Source organism: Spermophilus citellus (assembly GCF_964194105.1).
Source record: "Spermophilus citellus genome assembly, chromosome: 3".
In the NCBI taxonomy this organism is placed as follows: domain Eukaryota; kingdom Metazoa; phylum Chordata; class Mammalia; order Rodentia; family Sciuridae; genus Spermophilus; species Spermophilus citellus.
The window spans coordinates 23958109-23978567 of record NC_138184.1 but is presented as its reverse complement, the minus strand read 5'-3'; the positions used below and the strand labels follow the sequence as shown (position 1 = coordinate 23978567).

At 40.3% G+C, this 20459-nt stretch overlaps 1 protein-coding gene across 3 annotated transcripts in view; it reads left to right on the top strand.

The window, feature by feature from the left end:
* The window catches only part of MYRIP (myosin VIIA and Rab interacting protein), a 335039-nt gene that overhangs the window by 285137 nt on the left and 29443 nt on the right, over positions 1-20459 (top strand). For all 3 annotated transcript variants that reach the window (XM_081284476.1, XM_081284475.1, XM_081284474.1), the window contains one exon: positions 6998-7237. In XM_081284476.1, the coding sequence (XP_081140602.1) occupies positions 6998-7237 (240 nt within the window). The remainder of the gene's footprint in view (positions 1-6997; positions 7238-20459) is intronic.

Sequence of the window (20459 nt, the reverse complement as noted above, 5' to 3'; positions counted from 1 at the left end):
CCTTTGCTGGTAACAAGCTGACTTCCGTAGCTTTTTAGTCTTGCGGATTTTCTTTTCTTTTCTTTTCTTTTTTTTTTTTCTGCATCATCCCACACAATTTTGGTGGAAAATTTGGAGTGGTTGTACGAGAGATGTGTGCCAGATGCCATTTTTAAATGGAAGGCTGCTGATTAATCTTCTGTTGATTGAGGCTTCAGGATTACAGGGGGCTGCTATTTTAGATCCCTCCCGTGTTTCATTTTTGGTTGTACTCATTAGTAAAACTTGTTTTCTTGGGGGTAAATTTGCCCCCATCTAGCATTCTGGATCTTAATTATTCTTTTTAAAATGTTTTAAAGAATCTTGCCAGAGTAAGCTCCTAATTTTATATAACTAATAATCAGTAAATATTCCTTTATTTAATATGTGTATGCCTTGCTCCAGAAATAATCTAAAGTGGTTTACATAAAGATAAGCAGAAGAAAATAAAATTAAAGTACAATGATGGGAAAAGTAGGTCAAAGGAAAATCCAGGGTAGGGAAGATAAGATGAAGCCAGAAGTACCATGAGTTCCCAAAATGGAAACAATGACATCTTACTTGTAGGCAAAAGATAACCAAAATTCAGCTCTGGGTTTCTAGAAGACAATAGAAGAAGGGAGACATGAGCAGTTTTCTGGGTCATGGAAGTCATAATGGGACAATAAAACTATTCCTTCAAAAATGTTGCCTTGAGAGCTGAGATCTAAAAGAAACTGATCCTTTAGATCTGTGTCAGTCAGCTTTCTGATGCTGTGACAAAATACCTGAGATAATCAACTTGCAGGGAGGAAAAGGTTGTTTGGGCTCATAGTTTCAGAGATTTCACTCCATGGCTGCTTGGCCCCCATTGCCTTTTGGGGCCTGTGGCAAAGCAGAGCCTCATGAAAGGGAGCATGTGGTGGAGGAAGATGCTCACCTAGTGGCAACAACAAAGCACAGAGAAACAGAAGGGACTAGAATCCCAATATCACCTTCAAGGGCACACCCCCAATGACTTAACTTCCTTCCACTTGGCCCCTTCTCCTAATGGTCCATAGTGTCTCCCCAAAACACCACAGGCTAAGCCTTCAACATGTGAGCCTTTGGGGGATATTCAATATCCAAAGTATGGCAAGATCCTCATGAAGACAATGCAGAATACAGCACCCTCCACTATGAACTGCTTGTAGTAAACATATGCTTTGCAGGCTGCATCTGGTAATGTCACTCAGTGTCAATCAATGCAGCCCAGCAACCACAGTTCAGTCAAGTCAGGCTTATGAGGGGCCAAGGTGCTCCAGGTGGCTGCCCTGGGTGGCTGCAGGGTTAAAACTGGGTATATGTACAGGAGTGGTCAGCTTCCACCCCAAGCCCTGTTTCATGAGTGCTGTGGATTCTTGAGTTCAAGAGAATGCTCACTAACAAGTGTTGTGAGATCCTGCCTGTGGGCAGTTAGCTGAGCTGGGGGAGGTAAACTGTGCCAAGAGAATGTCCCTAAGCAGGGCCCTACAGTTTCATCAGTATTATATTTGAATTTCCTCCAGAGCACAGACCAAAGGGTGATAGTCCACTCTACCCCTCAGTTCTCTGCCATTAATTTTCAAATTTTTGTAGTCATAGGATCTTTCCTTCAATGACATCTAAAGAGAAGACACATTATAATATGGCTGAAGGCAGAACTGCTCTAAGCCAACATTGCCCTCTCCCTAGGTCCTTTACCCCACGTCCTCAACTGCCTAATCTAGTTCAAAACCAACCTCAACTGCCTAATCCAGTTCAAAAACCAACCTGGAAACAATTTAAGCAGATGTGCTCCGACACCCATCAGCACGAGAAGAATCTTAGTCATGTATTTGTCAAGTGGTCCCTCTTGAGCGTGAGACCTGCCGGGTATGCCTCTGAGATAAACTGGCTGCAGAGGACATGTCTAGACAACCAGAAGCTTGCTGAGTAACCATGCTTCTTACATGTTTTTGTGTCTTGGGGCCTGTTAAGAACCTGGTGAAAGGTCTTCTTCCTGGCAGCAAAAGATGACATTTTACATCTGGGATCAGGGAGTCTCAGGGCCCTGTGGAGACTCTCGAAACAGGGTTTTTAACCAGGAGTCTATAGGATATTAAGGTCATCCTCCAAAAAATGATGACTTTAGTGTTGCAATAGTTAAATTCTTTCAGATTTTATTTTGGACAGATATTAAGTAGCAGAACTAAGTATTAATTAAATGTGGCTGTAAAAACCATGTTGACCCCCATGAAAGAAAATGTGGAGCTCTCCATTCTTTATAGCAAAGACCCAAGAGCCCAGCTCACTCAAAATGGAGAGCAAGTCATCAGGGACCACTGAAGGGAGGAGGGGTGTTTGGGACATACCTCAGTCCCTCCGCCCCAGATCCTGACCCCCAGACCCATTATGGTGAGTATGCAAACAACTGTATCTTAAATCTGCCCTTTCATTATGTAAACATTGACCTAAAGAATTCATGCAGGAAATTTCCCTGATATTTTGTGTGAGATTATCATAATTGTGGGAAATAATTGTTGCCCTGTCAATATGGCATGGTCTGATTCTGTCAGAGAGAAGAATAGAAAGGGAAAACAGAGACGTCAGGCAGAGCCCAACAGTTCAGAGGGGGGAAATATGCCCAGATTAGAGTAAGGACTTTTCTTTTGTTTTTTGTTTTTAAATCAATTTTAAATACAAAGAACTTGACAGCATGAATCCCTACCAAGGCGACTGATCTATAACAATAAAAATTAAAAATAAGTCTTTCAGATAACACTGTGATGCTAAGAATCCCCAGACCTACCCTCCGAGCAGTCAGTCCCACTGACCAAAGTCAAGTCTTTCCATGTGACAACCTCTTCCTTGAGTCAGTGAGAAATATAATGTTAAATTCTGTAAGATGCCAGATGATGTCTTCCCATTTCCTCTGTGCTAATGTGATTAGTGTTTGACATATGTTTTCTGGTGTGTCTGACTGTTGTTATCACACACATTATAATAAAAATAAATGCTTTATTCACCAGAGTATGGAATATGAATAACAGTAGTTTTAGGTTAATGGCAACACCTTGAGAAAAGACTGACTTCTGCCTTCGGGTACCAGAGACAGATATTTTCTGGGCCCTCAGAGAGAGACAGGTCAGTGGTAGAGCCAGCCAGCCCGTTGCTGATCCTACTTCAGCACAGTTGTGCCAAGGGATTCACAAGTACAACTAGGAGCATTTGCCACATAGACTTCCCCTAGTTCTGTTTAACCTGTAAGTTAGACCTTTTCTCCAGAGTCCACTAACATAATGTGTAGAAGCAAGGTGCAGAAACTTTGATATTTAGATCAGGTGTAGTGTCTTTCATCACCAGGACACTAGGATCTATTCAACGAAGGTTGACATGTAACTGTTGAAAGTAATCCTTTAGCTGGGCTCTCTTGCAAAAGGTGAGAGTTTTAGTCAGTTTTTTAATAACTGTTGATAAAAGACCTGACAATAAGCTTACAGGAGGAGAATTTATTTTGCTCACAGTTTCAGAGGTTCAGCCCTTGGTCAGCCAACTCCATAACTCTGAGCCTGAGTGAGGCAGAACATCATGGTGGAAGAGTATAATAGAGGAAAGCAATCAAGGTAACAGAGAGAGCTCTGCTATCAGGGACACAATAGATACCCCAAAGGCACACCCCCAGTGACTTACCTCCTCCAGCCACACCCTACCTGCCTATAATTAATTATAACTAGTTAATCCATATCAGTGGATTAATCCATATTAGTGGATTAATCCACTGATTGGGTTATACCTCTCATAATCTAATGATTTCAGTTCTGAAAATGCTTGCATTGTCTCACACAAAGCTTTTGGGGATACCTCATATCTAAACCATAACAGTGGAGAAAACCCATAACCTTCCCCTGTCTTCCAAAGTAACCTGGCAGGTAAGAAAACAGGCTCTGTGAAAAATGCTTGTTGGACCAGAGTTGTTTAGCCTACAGGACATAGACATCACTCCCTTACAAGGAAGATAATGAGGCTGAATAAAAAGCGTATAAATTAAAGTAAGCAGGATTTCAGGGTATGCATATTGAAAGGGTAACTGAAAGTCAGGATGGTCTTCTGAGTGAATCCATCTCAGAAAGACTCCTGGAAGAGTTATCTTCTCATTCCTTTAAACACCGCCTTTGTGAAACAAGAGCTTAAACCCTTTGCCTCTCGGGTCCCCTTCCTATTTTGTGGCTCTACCATTTTCCATTTAATGAGCACAGTAACCCTCATCCCAAGAAACCTGTGCATGTAATCCAAAGTTTGCAAACAATATTAGGGGTCCTCAAAGGCCCATCCACAGACCCCATGTTACAATGAACTAATTCTTCTTATGTCCTCATGTGATAAATAGGTCTGAGACATGGACAGATAGTGTCAGGCAGGCTTTCATCTTTTGGATTAACTATTTTATCCTTCTAAATTCATATTCCACTGTCTGTGTATCCAGAGAATAATTAGGCCAAAGCTAAAGAAAAACAAATCTGCAATAAGTTGACAGTTCAGTGTGCTAAATATGTTGAGAAGAGATCAGGGAAAGTCACGGGCGGGGGGGGGGGTGGTGCATTTGTAGCCAGTTGCTGACTTCCTGGCCAACTTAGTTGCTTCTTAACACCACAGTAGCAGAAAAACTATTTGAGAGATAAAGCTCCATTGCTTAGGCTGGTGGTTCAGCCTCTGCAGTCTGACCCAGGCCTGTTTCTCCATACCCCTAAGCTGCCCACCCTCTCTACTTGCCAAGCGCTCTTACACCATGGGTCTCATTTTATATCTTAAAACATTCCTCATCTTGTGAGAACAGCCCAGAGCCTATTCTTCCCATGGACTGTCCCTGCAACCCAAGTTAAGGGACTTCTCTTTCTCAAGCATAATGTAGCACTCTCACAAGGACTTCATCATTGATTCTCAGAACCAGAAAGAAAGAGACATTTCCAATGGATCCTTTTTTTTTTTTTAAATTAATTCAGTGATTTTTAAAATTTATATTTCTTACATGTCCTTCTAATTACATTTACATAGACATCTGCCTTTAGAATTCATTTAATTGCAAACGACCAAGTAAATTCGGCGTACAACATCCTAAAGGATAAAACAATCTGTCACCCACTCAGATTCTTGCTACAAAATGCCGGGTGATGAAACCCTTCCTGTTGAATGACTAACTAGAGGAAAACACCATAATATTTCTTTTTTATATAATTAGCAATATTGTCGATAACGTTTACTCATCCATGCTTGAGTTGGAGAATATTCACCTAGGACACTGTTATCAGAAGTCAGATTTCACCTAACACAATGAATTCCACCATTGTCAGAATCTGGAGCGCTGCTTTCCTCTTGGAATTCATCTCGAGTCCTCTAATAATTGTTCTCTGCTGGTTTTCTTCTCTTGATCACAATGAAAATTTCTTAATTCTCAGCAGTGTGCAATGAAAGCTAACACAGTGAGGATGTATTTCACTGTTGAATCCTCCTTCTAGGCCATTCCTTTCTCCTCCTGCTGCTTATTATTTTCAGTCACTTTTAGCATAATTTGGAATAACTGGTGAGTAACGATGGAAAATAATTGTGAGGAGGATGAGTAGCAAAATATTTCAAAAGATAAGGAAAATAAGAGTATCCAGATCCCCTCATGGCCGGGAGTCGTGGCTCAGTGGTAGAGCGCTCATCTAGCACATGCAAGGCCCTGGGTTCGATCCTCAGCACCACATAAAAATAAATAAAAAAATAAAATAAAGGTATTGTGTCCAACTACAACATCAAAAAATAAATTTAAAAAAAAAAAAGAGCTGAAAAAGGTAAGGGCCCTGCAACCACCTGCACGTAGCTCAAGTTGCTACAGCTCGAGCAGCAACTTAAAAAGAGAAGATCCCTCATATATCTGAGATTTATAAAATAGTCAATGAACGCATATGGCAATTGCAAAATATATTGGTTTTATTCCAATTTTTAAAGGAGTAAATTTTCTCTTTGTTCTCTGGAGGCCTTTGAAGAAAATAAAGCTATGAAAGATCAATCCTCACAATAGAACAACTCCTAGGGGAAACTCAGAAACTAAAACTGGGTCCGGAGGACCCAGATGGTGTGCCATATTATGTACACATGACTATTTCCATGCACATCTCCCCAGTTGAAGGCCTGGAATAGAGATGAGCCACCATCTCCATGGCATCCTGGGGTTCCCTTGGTCTTGGAAAGACCTCATTCATGGAAGGAGTTTAGGAGATACTCACCAGATGGATCAAGATACTCAACAGGTGGATCAAGAGGTAGCTCATTATTAGACTGGAACTCTAGTTATTAAGGGGAGGTCACACAGTATTCCTTACACAGGTGGAAGGACTTTGCTCCATCTCAACATCTCTGCCCTTTGCCTGATCCTGCCTTTTTCTCTCCTTTAGCTGGGTGACTGCTACACTTTGAATCTCAACTCAAGCATCATTTCTACTTGGAAGCGTTCCCTAATCCCTGAGCCTACCTGATTATGGGATGTCAGACATACATACCCATGTACGCACACACACGCACACACACACACACACACACACACACACATACACCATTTTCTCTATACCAAACCACCATGGAAACATGAATAATTGGCAGGAAAGCTTTGGCATGTCTTCCACTAGAGGGCTGGCTGGGGCACTGGGCGGTCAGGTTTGCTCAGTGCTGATGAGAACTCAAGGAGAATGCTGTGAATGAATTAAAAAAAAAAAATGGAAGGAGTCCAAACATTTTTTTCTAAGTACAGATGCTCACCTATCTGAGCCCTTTAGCAAAATGTTAAAATGTATGCATTTGAGTCAGTGGAAGGCTAACTCCCTCTGAAAAGAAAGCAGGTCAGGAAAGAGAGCTGCTTGCTGCTTTCCTGGACTCTCTGTTTCTCCCCTCAGGAGTTACTAGGGACAAAAGGCAGCACGACTTAGCAGAGGGGTCCTGATTGCATGATTCTGCTTTCTTTTAGATATCAGGGGATGTATCAGAGACCGACATCAGCAATGAGGCTCAGAATTCTCGGACCAGCACAGACACCCAGGAGGAGAAGCTGAGAAACAGGTTGTACGAGTTAGCAATGAAAATGAGTGAAAAGGAGACTTCTTCGGGGGAGGAACAGGAGTCTGAGCCCAAGACGGAATCTGAGAACCAAAAGGAAAGGCTGTCTTCTGAAGAGAACAACCATAGTGTCCAGGAAGAGCTGAAAAAGGTAAGGGCCCTGCAACCTCCTGCATGTAGCTCAAGTTGCTGCAGCTGGAGTGTTGGGAAAAGACTCCGTATTGGTTAATGATGTCCCGGGCCTCCAAAGAGCTCTTTCTAAAATGCCAGTCGCTGTGTGCTTGGGAGAGCTCAAGAGAACCCTTCTCAATCAGGAAAATAGTACCACATGTCCATCAGAAGTCTCCCAAGACAGCTTGTCCCCTCCTTCTGTCCTTCATCGGAACAGTCCCTTGTCTTTGGGTCTGTAAGTTGGTACCCCTTGCTCCCTCTCACTGGTTTAATTTTTTAAATGTTGTCATTGCTCAATGTCTCCCTGAGGAATTTCGCTCATGGATTGGGATTCTATGGCCATTCCCCCATTTAAACAATGATGAAGTTTTGTTCCATGATATAAAGGCTTTGTGTTAAAAGCGGTTATCTGGATTGTTCATCCCGGCAGTTTCCAGATCCTGGTTGACTGGTGGGTTGTTTTTTTTCAAACAAACTTTACATGGTATCTCAGGGCTTCAAACAGTTGAAAGTACTCCTTCTCTCAGGTCCCCAAATCCCCCCAACCACTTGATCTTCAGTTCCCTACTCCTCCTTCCCTTCCCCAGTTGCTTCCAAGTTCAAAGAACATGGTTGGAAAACCACAGAAGATAGAGACAAACCCTAGCAGAAAGGGATCCCAGACTCCACCTTGCTTTTCAACAAGCCGCTCAGCGCTCTGCCCACTTTGCCTAGATTTCATGTTTACGCTCCTCTCGGCCATTTTGCAGGCAGGATAGTCCTGCCTGACCCCAATGAAGGGAAAGCAACTAACATAGACAACTAACATTGTCTGATGGTCCCAAGGAAGTAACTAATATTTGCTGCATGTCTCTTTTGTGCCTGTTGCTTTGTGTCCATGAATTCGCTTATTAAATAACCCTTTGAAATAGATGCAGACAGATTTTGCAGATGAGGAAATTGAGACTGGGCTATTAAGGTACAGCCCAAGGCCCACAGCCAGTGAGTTCCAGAGCTTGAGGCTGTGTCACCAACTTGGCCTCAAGTCCCACGCTCCTTCCTTTACAACATGCGGCCTCTTCAGTAGCTCAGACAAGGTTTTGTCTGCTAACATGTAGATTGCTTTGCACTTGAGATACAGTCAGTTCAAAAGATTCTAGTTCATCTTTGGAGCGGTGGTTCTGGTAGAGAACACCTCCTGGGTCTTCTCCCTATTCTGGGTGTGTGCTTCTAAGCTAACAAATGGTTGGTGACCCATGTCTATGGCAAATGAGCTCCCTTCATCTGTTTGGCGGCTGAACTGATGCTGTGGAGGAGCTAGGTGCCTCCCAGGAATGACCATGAGTAGTCAAGAGCAGGCCCTGGGGAAAGCGGGGACTGTCACCCATAGCCAGCCCCTGAACCCTCCAACATCTGAGACTCTGCTGTCATCCATTCCCATTCCACCCCCTATGACCATAAAATCCCCATAAATTTTTCCCCCAGCATATCTATGGGTTGCAGAGTGAAGCTTGGTCCCCAGAGACCACTTCCCAATGGAAGTGGACTCCTCCCACTTACTGCTTTCTTAATGATAAAGGGCTCTGATCTTCTCTGTTATTTGAACTGATGCTGCATTGTAGTCACATTTGTATCCAAGAGCTGAGAGCCAGATGGTAACTGAAGAATGTCACATTATTTCTTACATTGACTCCATGTTCTGCTGGCTTTGCTGCCTGATGGTCCCAAGGATCTAAAAATTCATGCTGTACCAATGGCATGCCAGGCTGTGATGAGTCACACACTGCCACCGTCGTCTGGCTGCAGGGAGTGACCTCCGAGGCACACCCATCAGCCTATGCTATGCTCTCCTAGGCAAATGTGAGCAGGGAAAGGAGGAACCACGGTGGGGAAATCCTAGGGACTGGAATAAGCCCCCCATCACTGGCCTATGCCCTCATTGAGCAGAAAATTAGAAGAGCTGACTTTATTCGGGCTCCCAAATGTGTCAGTTTCTTCAAGTTCAAGTCTTACACCCCCCAGTTTGCCAAAAAACAATGAATATTCAACACTTATCTTCTTTTTGTTTTGTTTTTTTCATTTTAGTACCAGAGATTGAGCTCAGGGGCGCTCAACCACTGAGCCACATCCCTAGCCCTATTTTATATTTTTTTTAAAGACAGGGTCTCACTGAGTTGCTTAGCACCTCACTTTTTGCTGAGGTTGGCTTTGAATTCTCAATCCTCCTGTCACAGCCTCCCAAGCCGCAGGGTTTACAGGCGTGCACCACCATGCTCAATCAACAGATTTCATTTTTTTATGTGCAAAAACCCTTAAAGCAAACAAAAAAAAGACAATTAATATATTTTTCCCATCTGGTAGGATAACGGAAAACAGAAATACAGATTTACATATTGAATATTATATAAAACCAAAGTGTACCACATAGATAGGTTTCAGGATAAGACTGAGCTTGAAACTCAACCATGTAGTTTGCAATCTCTGTAGCCTTTGGTGACTCTCTTAACTCACTGTCACTACTTAGAACAAGCCAGTGTCATTTCTTGCCTGCTTGCTATGCCTCCCATCCTCAATGGTGTCCTTGTCACTCCAGCCTTCTTGGACCCTCCAGTCTTTTCTCCACCCAGCAGCCCGGGCTGACATGCGGTCCCTGTACTTGCTCTCAGCATGTCAACAGGTCCGTGTCTGCCCTGTTTTTTAGGCAGAGCCCACGTTTTTATTGTTCAGTGAATAAACACATCTTGGCCTCATTTGTAAAGCAGGGATAATCATACCATCTTTTAGAGTTGTGAAGGTTGCATTATGCAGTGTAGGCTTTAGCACATAGCAGGATCCCAGCAAATATTAATTATCATATCCCCTTTAACAATCTCAAGGAAAATAAACTTCTCTGTCATGAAAAACACCCATCTGCTGGTACTGAAAGAAGAGTGAGCTTTGTGCCGACTTCCAATCAACGCTTGCAGCGTCAAGACGTAGGTCTGTGGCCACATTTGGTGCTCCTCCATGCTGTACAGAAAGGGAAACTGCATCAGAATGAACCCCCAGGTTCCTGTCTTCAGGATCAGAGTAGCTGTGGCTTCCCCTGTGACCCATCCACATTAGTCTGCACAGTGTACAGATGCATGCACGCACACCCGGGTTGTGGAGTGGATCCGCACTAATGTGACTTTTCCAGAAGCAGCCAGTGCTCCACCCATGTCTCTTTACCTTGGATGTGCCCGATGACCTAACTGCCCAAGAGCTTTCTTCCTGGACAGAAGGTGGGCTGAGAATGCACAGAAATGCCACTCTCAGAAGTTGCCCCAGCAGGTGACTGATGGGAATGTAAATATCCCACCTTCTCTGCCCCAGTGGAGTAGTAATGCTGAGCAAGGTGTGAGCTATATGCTGATCCCCAGTTCCTCAGCAGATTTAGCTCTAGGTACCCACACTTTAATGGCTTAGGAAGGCAGCCTTTCCCTTCCCTCTTTCACATCCCCCTTTCTCTACCTCTGTCTCCTGGGATCGTCTCCCATATAAACCACATGCACTTAGGTCCATGTCTCAGGGTCAGTCTCTGGGGGAGCCCAGTCCCCATATTACCCATCTCACTTCGGTGTAGTAAGTAAGCAGTGTGGAAATCCAAGTCCTAGATGTGAATCATCCTGACCTTACCCAGGGGACCATTCTGCAGCTACCCTCATCCCTGCTCTCTGGGAGCCAGAGCAGAGGAATGTGCATATGTATTAGCATAGACATGGGGACATTGGTGGCAGTTCATGGCTTAGTATGGCTTCCTATCTAGGAATTGTGTCTTCAGAATCCTGATCAGCAGCGGAAGAACCATTTCAGAAACTGGTCTTTTTTTGTGATTGGAATCAGACCTTTGCTATAGATAGACTTATCCCTCCAGTTCCATGAAATGTCTTGCTTTGGCTGGTTCTCGGCGGACTAGTGATGATTTAAGGATGGCCCTTCCTGTCTGAATTTTAACTAGCTGAAGAATGACTGTAAGGACAAACCTTCCGATCAGCAGGCTTTTCTTTATTCAGTATTTAGGAACAGAATCAGTCAGGGCAGAAAATGGCACCAGGCTCAGCAAGGGCTTGGGTTATATAGGCTTGATTTAGGATGGGACAGGTGGGCAATTCCTGGAGTCCATTGTATTGGGGTCCTGCTGACCCATTAGGGTGGGACAGGAATGTGAAAAGGGAATTTCCTGGGGCTTATTCTATTTGCGTCAGGTGACCCATTAGGGTAGGGGGTCAGGTTCCAGTCAGATGGAGTTCCTTTTGGGTTCCTTCCTTCTGGCTGAGTCCTGCGATTTTTTAAAAATTTATTTATTTATTTTAATTAGGTATGTATGACAGCAGAATGCATTTTGATTCATTGTACATAGTTGCAGCACAACTTTATATTTTTATGGTTGTACACGATGTAGCGTCACACCTCATGTACAGTCATACATGTACCTAGGGTAAGGATGTCCATCTTATTCCACAATCTTTCCTGCCCCTATGCTCCCTCTCTACCATCCTTCCCCTTTGCCCAATCAAAGTTGCTCCATTTTTCCCATGCCTCCCCCTTCCCCATTATGGATCAGCACCTACTTATCAGAAAGGACATTTGGCCTTTGGTTTTGGGGGATTGGCTTACTTTGCTTAGCATGATATTCTCCAACTCCATCTATTTACAAGCAAATGTCATAATTTTATTCTTTTATTGCTGAGTAATATTCCATTGTGTATATATACCACAGTTTCTCTATTCATTCATTTACTGAAGGGCATCTAGGTTGGTTCCACAGTTTAGCCATTGTGAATTGATCCTCTATAAACACTGATGTTTATAGAGGATCAATGCACAATGTCACTGTAGTATACAGATTTTAAGACCTTTGGGTATAGACTAAGGAGTGAAATAGCTGGGTCAAATGGTTCCATTCCAAGTTTTCTAAGGAATCTCCATACTGCTTTCCAGATTGGTTGCACCAATTTGCAGTCCCACCAGCAATGTATGAGTGTGCCTTTTCCCCCACATCCTCGCCAACACTTATTGCTCTCTGTATTCTTGATAGCTGCCATTCTGACTGGAGTGAGGTGAAATCTTGGAGTAGTTTTGATTTGCATTTCTCCAATTACTAGAGATGTTGAACATTTGTTTTATATATTTGTTGATTGAATGTAAATCTTCTGAGAAGTGTCTCTTCAGCTTCTTAGCCCATTTATTGATTGGGTTGTTGAGGCTTGGGATTTTAAATGACAAAAGCTTAGGGAAAATATTCTTGGACTTATTTTCCATATCCTTCAATGAGCATGTAGAACTGGGGGTCCATCAGAAACCCTCTCAGGATCTGGTTGCCCAAAGGGTCATGTTTCTTCTTTGAGTAACAACGTGATCCCATCAGACATCAGTGGTCAGCCTTCCAAGCTTTGTGGTCCTCAGAGCCTGGGAATAAGCATTTGCTTCCCCACCACTGGGCAGGTGGCCTTGCCAATGGTTCTGGAAAAAAATCCTGGCTGAAGTGGTTCCTAGAACTATTTGCGTCTAGGAGTGCAGGTTCTGTGCTCCAGAAAGAAGGATGTAAAGAAGGTTCTAGAACTCCTGGCCTGGGCTTGAAAATTACATTTCAGGAACCAAAGGTCTCACAAGTCCCCTAATCTTTTGTGATCTGGATCAGCTGCTCCCAAGGACCCTTCCAGCATCAAAATCCCATAATGCTAGATATGTAAAAGGTTTCATAGGTTTTTATTTTCCAAACTAAGTGTCATTTAAAATACTATTTATGTGACAAAAGATGTGCTGTACTTTAGGAACATGAATGTTTATTAAAGGCCCAAATTAGTAAATTCATGCAGAACAGTCAAATTTGTGTCTCCAATATCCTGAAATATTTTTAACACGGAAAGTGTCTTTGTTTGTTAATTATCACCACAAGTAGCTGAGTCACTGTGTCTTATTTTCATAAGGGAGTCACAGACCAGCAGACATCTACCATATTTATAGTGTCACAGAATTATTCTCATCAAAGTACTGAGACTTTGCTGAACTAATAAATGTCTTTCTCCCCAAATAAGAGACAAATCTTCAAATGGCTTCTCCCAGTTACTGAAGCCACCTGGAAACACAATACTAGGGCAGGTGAAAGGCAGAATTATTGACTATTATCTATTGGTCTCTCAAGTTCGTTGTGCTTGTGACAAAATTTGTGTTGATGTCATGGTGTTAACATTAAGTCAAATGTAGTTTCCATGGGTATCTCACCCTTGTAAAAATAACTTCCCATTCCTGGGAGGCCACCTGGTATCATTTTATTCCCACTTGATGCTACAGTGAATATGGTGTGAGGACCCTTGTAACTTCTAAGCCACACTGGTCTCTGTAGGCCTTATCCCTACTGAGAGATTAACATCTCTAACTTTCTATTTAACTGCTTCCCAGAGGGAGGGAGGGAGGGAGGGAGGGAGGGAGGGAGGGAGAGAGAGAGAGAGAGAGAGAGAGAGAGAGAGAGAGAAGCTTTAGCTGTCCACTTAGAGTTAGAGCTCTTACCCACAACGCTTGAGCAGGCGAGAAGTTTTCATTCACTCATGTTGTCGCTGGTATGATTCATTTCCACAGGGTGTCCAGTGTGTGTGGGCTGGGGGTCAGCCTGGCCAGGTCGGCAGAGTTCCAGCCCTCTCCTGGATCACTTTGGCTTGAGCAGAATATCCTCCTCTCTAGACAAAAGGTGGACAGGACACTAGGGAAAGATTGCCCAGAACTCCAATACAGATATTCCCTGAGTCTCTGCAACAGGCAGAACAGACAAGAAAAAGATATCACTCCAGCCACAGAAGTGGGATGAGACATAGGACAGATATGATTTGAAAGAGAGAAAGGCATAATTGCTCTAGAAGGTTGTGAGTAGAATGGTCCAAAAACCAAGACACTGGGTCTGAGCTCTTCCCAACAGAAGCCCCAAAGTCAGATGCCCTGGAAAGGAAGGATTGTGGGATGTGAGAGGGGAACAGAAGCAAAGATGGCAAAGATAATCCTGTGCATCTGAAGCTCAGTAGAATAAACAGGATTTGCTCCTGGGAAATGTTTCTGGGTAGAGAGAATGTAAAAACAAAAGGAAGGGCGGCTGGGGTTGTGGCTCAGGGGTAGAGCGCTTGCCTAGCACATGTAAGGTACTAGGTTCAATCCTCAGCACCACATTAAAAAAATAAATAAATAAAATAAAGAATAAAATATAATAAAGTTATTAAGAAAGAAAGAAAGAAAGAAAGAAAGAAAGAAAGAAAGAAAGAAAGACAGACCTGGTGTGGTGCATAGACCTGTAATCCCAGCAGCTTGGGAAGCTGAGGCAGGAGGATTACAAGTTCAAAACCAGCCTCAGCAAAAGCAAGGCACTAAGCAACTCAGTGAGACCCTGTCTCTAAATAAAATATAAAATAGGGCTGGGGATGTAGCTCAGTGGTTGACTGCCCCTGAGTTCAATCTCCTGGTACCAAAAGAAAAAAAGAGAGAAAGAGAGAGAGAGAGAGAGAGAGAGAGAGAGAGAGAGAGAGAGAGAGAGAGAGAGAGAGAAATGCATACATACCAGCGTTTCTTACAAACGCAAAGTCCTTAATCCAAAGTAACATTAAAGCAAGCTGAATTTTGCAATATTAAGAGTAACATACCAAATATATTTTATTCTGAGATTCTAAAATAAAGATAATAGCAGGAAACCTCAGAGTTATAATAAATCACTTAGTAAATACTATCTTTTAAAAGCACAGAGTAATCTCAACTGATGCCAAAATAGCACTTGGAAACATTCAGCACATTCAAAGATAATTCTGTAACGTGATGAAGGGTATCCATCTCATTGCAACATGGTGAGATCCTAGATTTTATTCTTTTCTGGATGAAAACTCGTTTTAAATATCAAAGACATCATGAACGTTATAATATTTACTATTGGTCAAAAAAATACATGATAAAGAGATGAATTTGTAAATATTTTTACATAAATGTGTATTTTGCTAATCTAAACAGCATGTACATGTGTTTGAAGATAATAAATATGTATGGCTTTAAGATTCATTTTAAATTATAGGTGAATGATCTGTCATTTTAAAATTATTCAGAAAATAGTGCATGTTTCTTAAGAAGTAAATGAGCAAAACGGATTCTGAAAGGATTAGAAAACCTGAACAGACCATGGAAGAAACTAGCAAAGTAGTCAAAGAATTATTCCTCAGAAAGAAGCTAGTCCCAGGTTATCTGTGACAATAAAGACTATCAAACATTCCCAGTACTAATTATTCCCGTACTCTTTAAACCGTCCTCGAACATTAAGAACCTGGAAAGCATCCAAATTCATTTTATTTAATTAAATCTTAGTCTGAACCTGATACACACACACACACACACACACAAAAAATCATTCACCCCAACCAATTTACATACTAACTCAACATATTAATTCTTCACATGTAGAGAATTTTTAAAATGTTAGCAAATTATAATGTACAATGGCCAAATAGAATTTAGTCTAGGAATGTATGTAATAATATCAATTTTAGAAAATACATTTAACATTTTTCATCACATTTATAAGTGAAAGGGAGAAAAACATGATTATTTTATTAAACTCTTAAATTGATAAATTTCAAAATAGCAACTGATAAAGTAGAGGCATCATTAAAAATTCAATAATGAAGACTGGTTGCTTTCTGTGGGTTTTGGACCTCTTTATGAATTTGATAATGTGTGGACCCTCTTTCCATTAAGTGTAAAGGATGAAAACAATTTGGGCAGAATTGGAGAATTCACCAACTCCGGGAAGCTCAGTCATACAACCCAAATTTTAAAATTTCTCATTAATAACAGGAAGATAATGAAGATATAATGAAGATGTCTTTGTTATGTTTACTATTCAGTCATGATCTGACATTTTCACCAGTGTATTAAATAAGAAATAAAAGTTACCAGCCCTGGATAGCAGAAAACAAAATGATGATGTAGACATCTGAATTGAGATCATAAAATCAACTGAAAACTTTTTGGAAATAAGGAGTGTGGCAGGGTGACCTATCACAAAAGAGTAATAGTAAGCAGAGATTTCCTATGTGCCAGCAATAACCTCTCAGAAAATATGAGGAAAAAAACTATTTGCAATAGCAACAAAAATATCTATGCTAAACACCTACTTAGCATACAATTCAGCAATCCCACTCCTAAGTGTTACTGAAGAAAAATGAAGATCTATGTACATATACACTCACCAAAATCTAGAAACAACCCAGATGTATATCAGCTGGTGGGTGGACAAGTGTTATACCCCTACCATGGAATACTACTCAGCAAGAAAAGGGAACAGAATCACCAACCAATACATACAACTTCAATTAATCTTAAAAGCATTACAATGAATAAAAAGAACTCAAAAGGCTACATATTGTCCATTTAAGTGACATCCTGGAAAAGAGACAAAAAACATGAGTGGTTGCAAGAGGATAGGGTAGGTGGAAGGTTATTAAGAAGAGACATAAAGAAACGCTTTTAATGTAATGGAAATATTTTATATTTTGATTTGATGGTGGCTATACAACTGCATGCATTTTTCAAAACTCATAGATCTATATTCCTTTAAAGGGTGAATTTTTCTGTATATAATATACACACACAAACACACACATATACGCTACACACACACACACACACACACATACATTGACAAATGTAAACATGGGGGATTTGAATAACTTGACTAGAAATGTGTAAGATCCACAAATAAAATGAACTAACTTTTCTAAGAGACATAAAGAAAGAATGAATAAATATTGAAATGTATCCTGTGTGTCAGTGGGAACATTTCAGACTTTTATAGATGTCAGTCTTACATAAATGAATGCATTCATTTAACATAATTCCAGTCATCTTAGTGAAATTCCTTTGAAACTTGATGAAGTTTTTCTGAAGTTCATCTGGAAGAATGAATGTTCCGAAATGTGGTGATAGTCAAGAAATTTTCAACCACAATAATAGCAGAATGGGCAGCACTGGATAAGCAAAAAGATTGATAAGACACAGAAAATACAGAAAGAAATATAATATGACATATGACAGTACATTTAATATCAGTGAGGAGAGATTCTTTTTTCAGATATTGAATTATTCAACAAATTTTTTAGCACATCCTAATTTAATGATTGTGGTTAATCATTTAAGAAAAAACTAAGATTCATACATCATGCCATGTACAATAAATTCTCAATGGGCAGGAGTTTAAAATTTAAGTAAAAGAAGCTATACAATTACTAGCATGCACTAGAGATGGATATTTTGTAACATTCAAACAAGAAAGGTCAGAGACTTCAAAAGATTGAAATATATAGTCACATAAATTTAAGATCTTGTGTTCAACTGAAGAGACTCTTCACAGAAGAATAAATATGATCTCTAACTATTGGAGAAATGCAAATCAAAACTACACTGAGAAGATTTCATCTCATTCCAATCAGAATGGCAATTATCAAGAAGACAAGTAACAATAAATATTGGGGAGGAAGTGGGGGAAAAGGTACACTCATACATTGTTGATGGGTCTGCACATTGGTGCAACCACTCTGGAAAGCAGAATGGAGATTCCTCAGAAAACTTAGAATGGAATGACCATTTGACCCAGTTATCCCACTCCTCTGTTTATACCCAAAAGACTTAAAATCAGAATACTAAAGTGATGCAGCTTCATCAATGTTTATAGCAACTCAATTCACATTAGCTAAGCTATAGAACCAACCTAGGTGCCCTTCAACAGATGAATGGATAAAGAAGTTGTGGTATATACACACAAGGGAATATTGCTCAGCCTTAAAGAAAAATGAAATTATGGCATTGCCGGTAAATGGATGAAACTGGAGATTATCGTGCTAAGTGAAATAATTCAATCCCAAAAAACTAAAGGCCAAATGTTCTCTATGATATACAGATGCTAACATACAATAAGGGAGGTGGGAGGAGAAAAGAATAGAAGTGCTTTGGATTAGATAAAGAGGAATGAAGGGAAGGGAGGGGAAATGGGAATAGGAAAGATAGAATAAATCATAAATAACTTTTCTATGTTCATATATGAGTACACAACCCTTTAACTCCATATTATGTACAACCAGAAGAATGGGAAGTTATACTCCATGTATATATCGTAAGTCAAACTATACTCTACTGTCATGTATGTCTAAAAAGAATTTTAAAAAAAGAACTTACAGTCATCGAAAATCCATAATATTAAAAAGAAAACAATAATTAGGATGACACTGCCTAAATGTAGAAAAGTGAAGAATTATTGTCCTAATAATATCAATATTTAAAGAGAATGCACATAACAATGCTAGTCTTTCTCAATCCACCCAAAAGAGAATGTAAATGGTCAATAAGCATATAAAAATGTCCAATTTCAACTGTAATACAATTTGATTTAATTTAATATAACAACTAACCCAAAAATTATCATATGGTCTACTTTCATTTTTTCTTTCATTCATCAAATGTTTACTGAGCGTCTCATAATAGCAGTATGGGCAGAAGCAAAAAGATTGATAAAACACAGAAAATACAGAAATGCTTCAATACATTACTATTGAAGCATTAGGAAAATAACCATAAACAGAGAAAAGTTTATTGTTTCTCAGTCAATAAAAATGCAGATTGAAAGAATGAGATGCCATTTTTGCCTGACAAATTAGATGATTAAAAAGAAAAGTAATCTATGGTTAAGAGTTCAGGAAACAGTGACAACCCATAATAGCATCTTGGTAACTTGGTAACCCAAAACCATCTAAGTGGACGTAACCTTTGATCCAGTAAATTACTTATCCTAAGGAGAAATGGGGCAAGCAGCCAAGGGTGTATTAATGCAGCTCATTAAGCATTGTGTTTTTATTGTAGTGGAATATTGGAAATGGTCTAAATGTCCAACCATAAGGGATTCTTGGAGATGGGGAAGATGAGGTCCAGAAGACAAATGGGGGATAGGCACTGGAATAGCGGCCTCAATCAGATCTGATTGAGCAGGTGAATTTGATGTTGGGACAGTGAGGAGGTGTTGTTGTGTGTTCTATGCTGTTTTGTTGTTGTCTCTCTCTCTCTCTCTCTGTCTTCAGAAGACAAGTTTCTCTTCTGAAAGTGAGAGGATAATAGACTTGGAGTTTTAAGATTGTAGAAGGGATTTGAAACAGCTATTGCCATAGAATGTGATAAAGACAATATGGAGAAATGGGAAGATCCCCAGACTGCACTAAATTCCTCCATGAGGTCAGATCATGAACATTTACCTGAAATACAAAAAGCCTGTAAAAGAATACAGCAACCCTGAATGCAAATAAGTGCAAAATTAAAAATCCATTCTTGTCAAAGGAAAGGTCTATTCATAGCAAGTCTATTCATAAACCACATCATTCGGCATAATTATACAGTAAGGCTCAAGTGGTTCTGGGATTTACATTAGAACTCCCCACTTCAGAAGTTTCTAGTTCAGCCATTAATTTTCTGGGAACTGAAATTTGCATATGAATCTCAAAAACAGATTGGGGGGGACAGAGGGATAAAATGGAAACTAATTCCATCCATAATAAGAGCAAAAAAATGTGAAGTTAAAACTTGACAAGAAAACTGCAGATCTCCAAGAAGTGTAGCTGTTTTCTGGAAGGGAAGACTGTAAAGATGAACTCTTCCAAATTTAGGTAGAAGTTTCAAATTAAAAATTCGAACCAATTTTTTTTTAATTTTTCAAAAACATTCTAAAAAATTAAAATCACCAGATAAAATAAATAGTCAAAAATGAAGAGGACCCATCTATGAAGATATTATTTATATGTTTTAAAGACACAGTACTTAAATTTGTGATAGACAATTGGATGGAATGGTCTAGAAGCACAACCTAAAATATAAATTAACTCAAGATTTTATCTCATGATTTTAACCCACTTTCCACCCATACTTAGAAAAAAGATTATTTTTTTAAGTTACTGATATTATGGCAATTATTGACTTATTCTTCTTGTCTGGGGGGGGCAGAGGGGATGTGGTAAGAGGAGAAAGTCCTTAATTTTTACTCCAATGAAGGAATAAATGGATCCCCCTGGTGAGCAGTCCCAACTGTAGACATAGGCCAGCTTCTCTTGCGAGGGCTGATGGTGCAAACTGTGGTCTGAATCCCTGCTCATTCACCATTTGTTCAACAAATAACTATTAAGCTATTGTAGGAATCACAA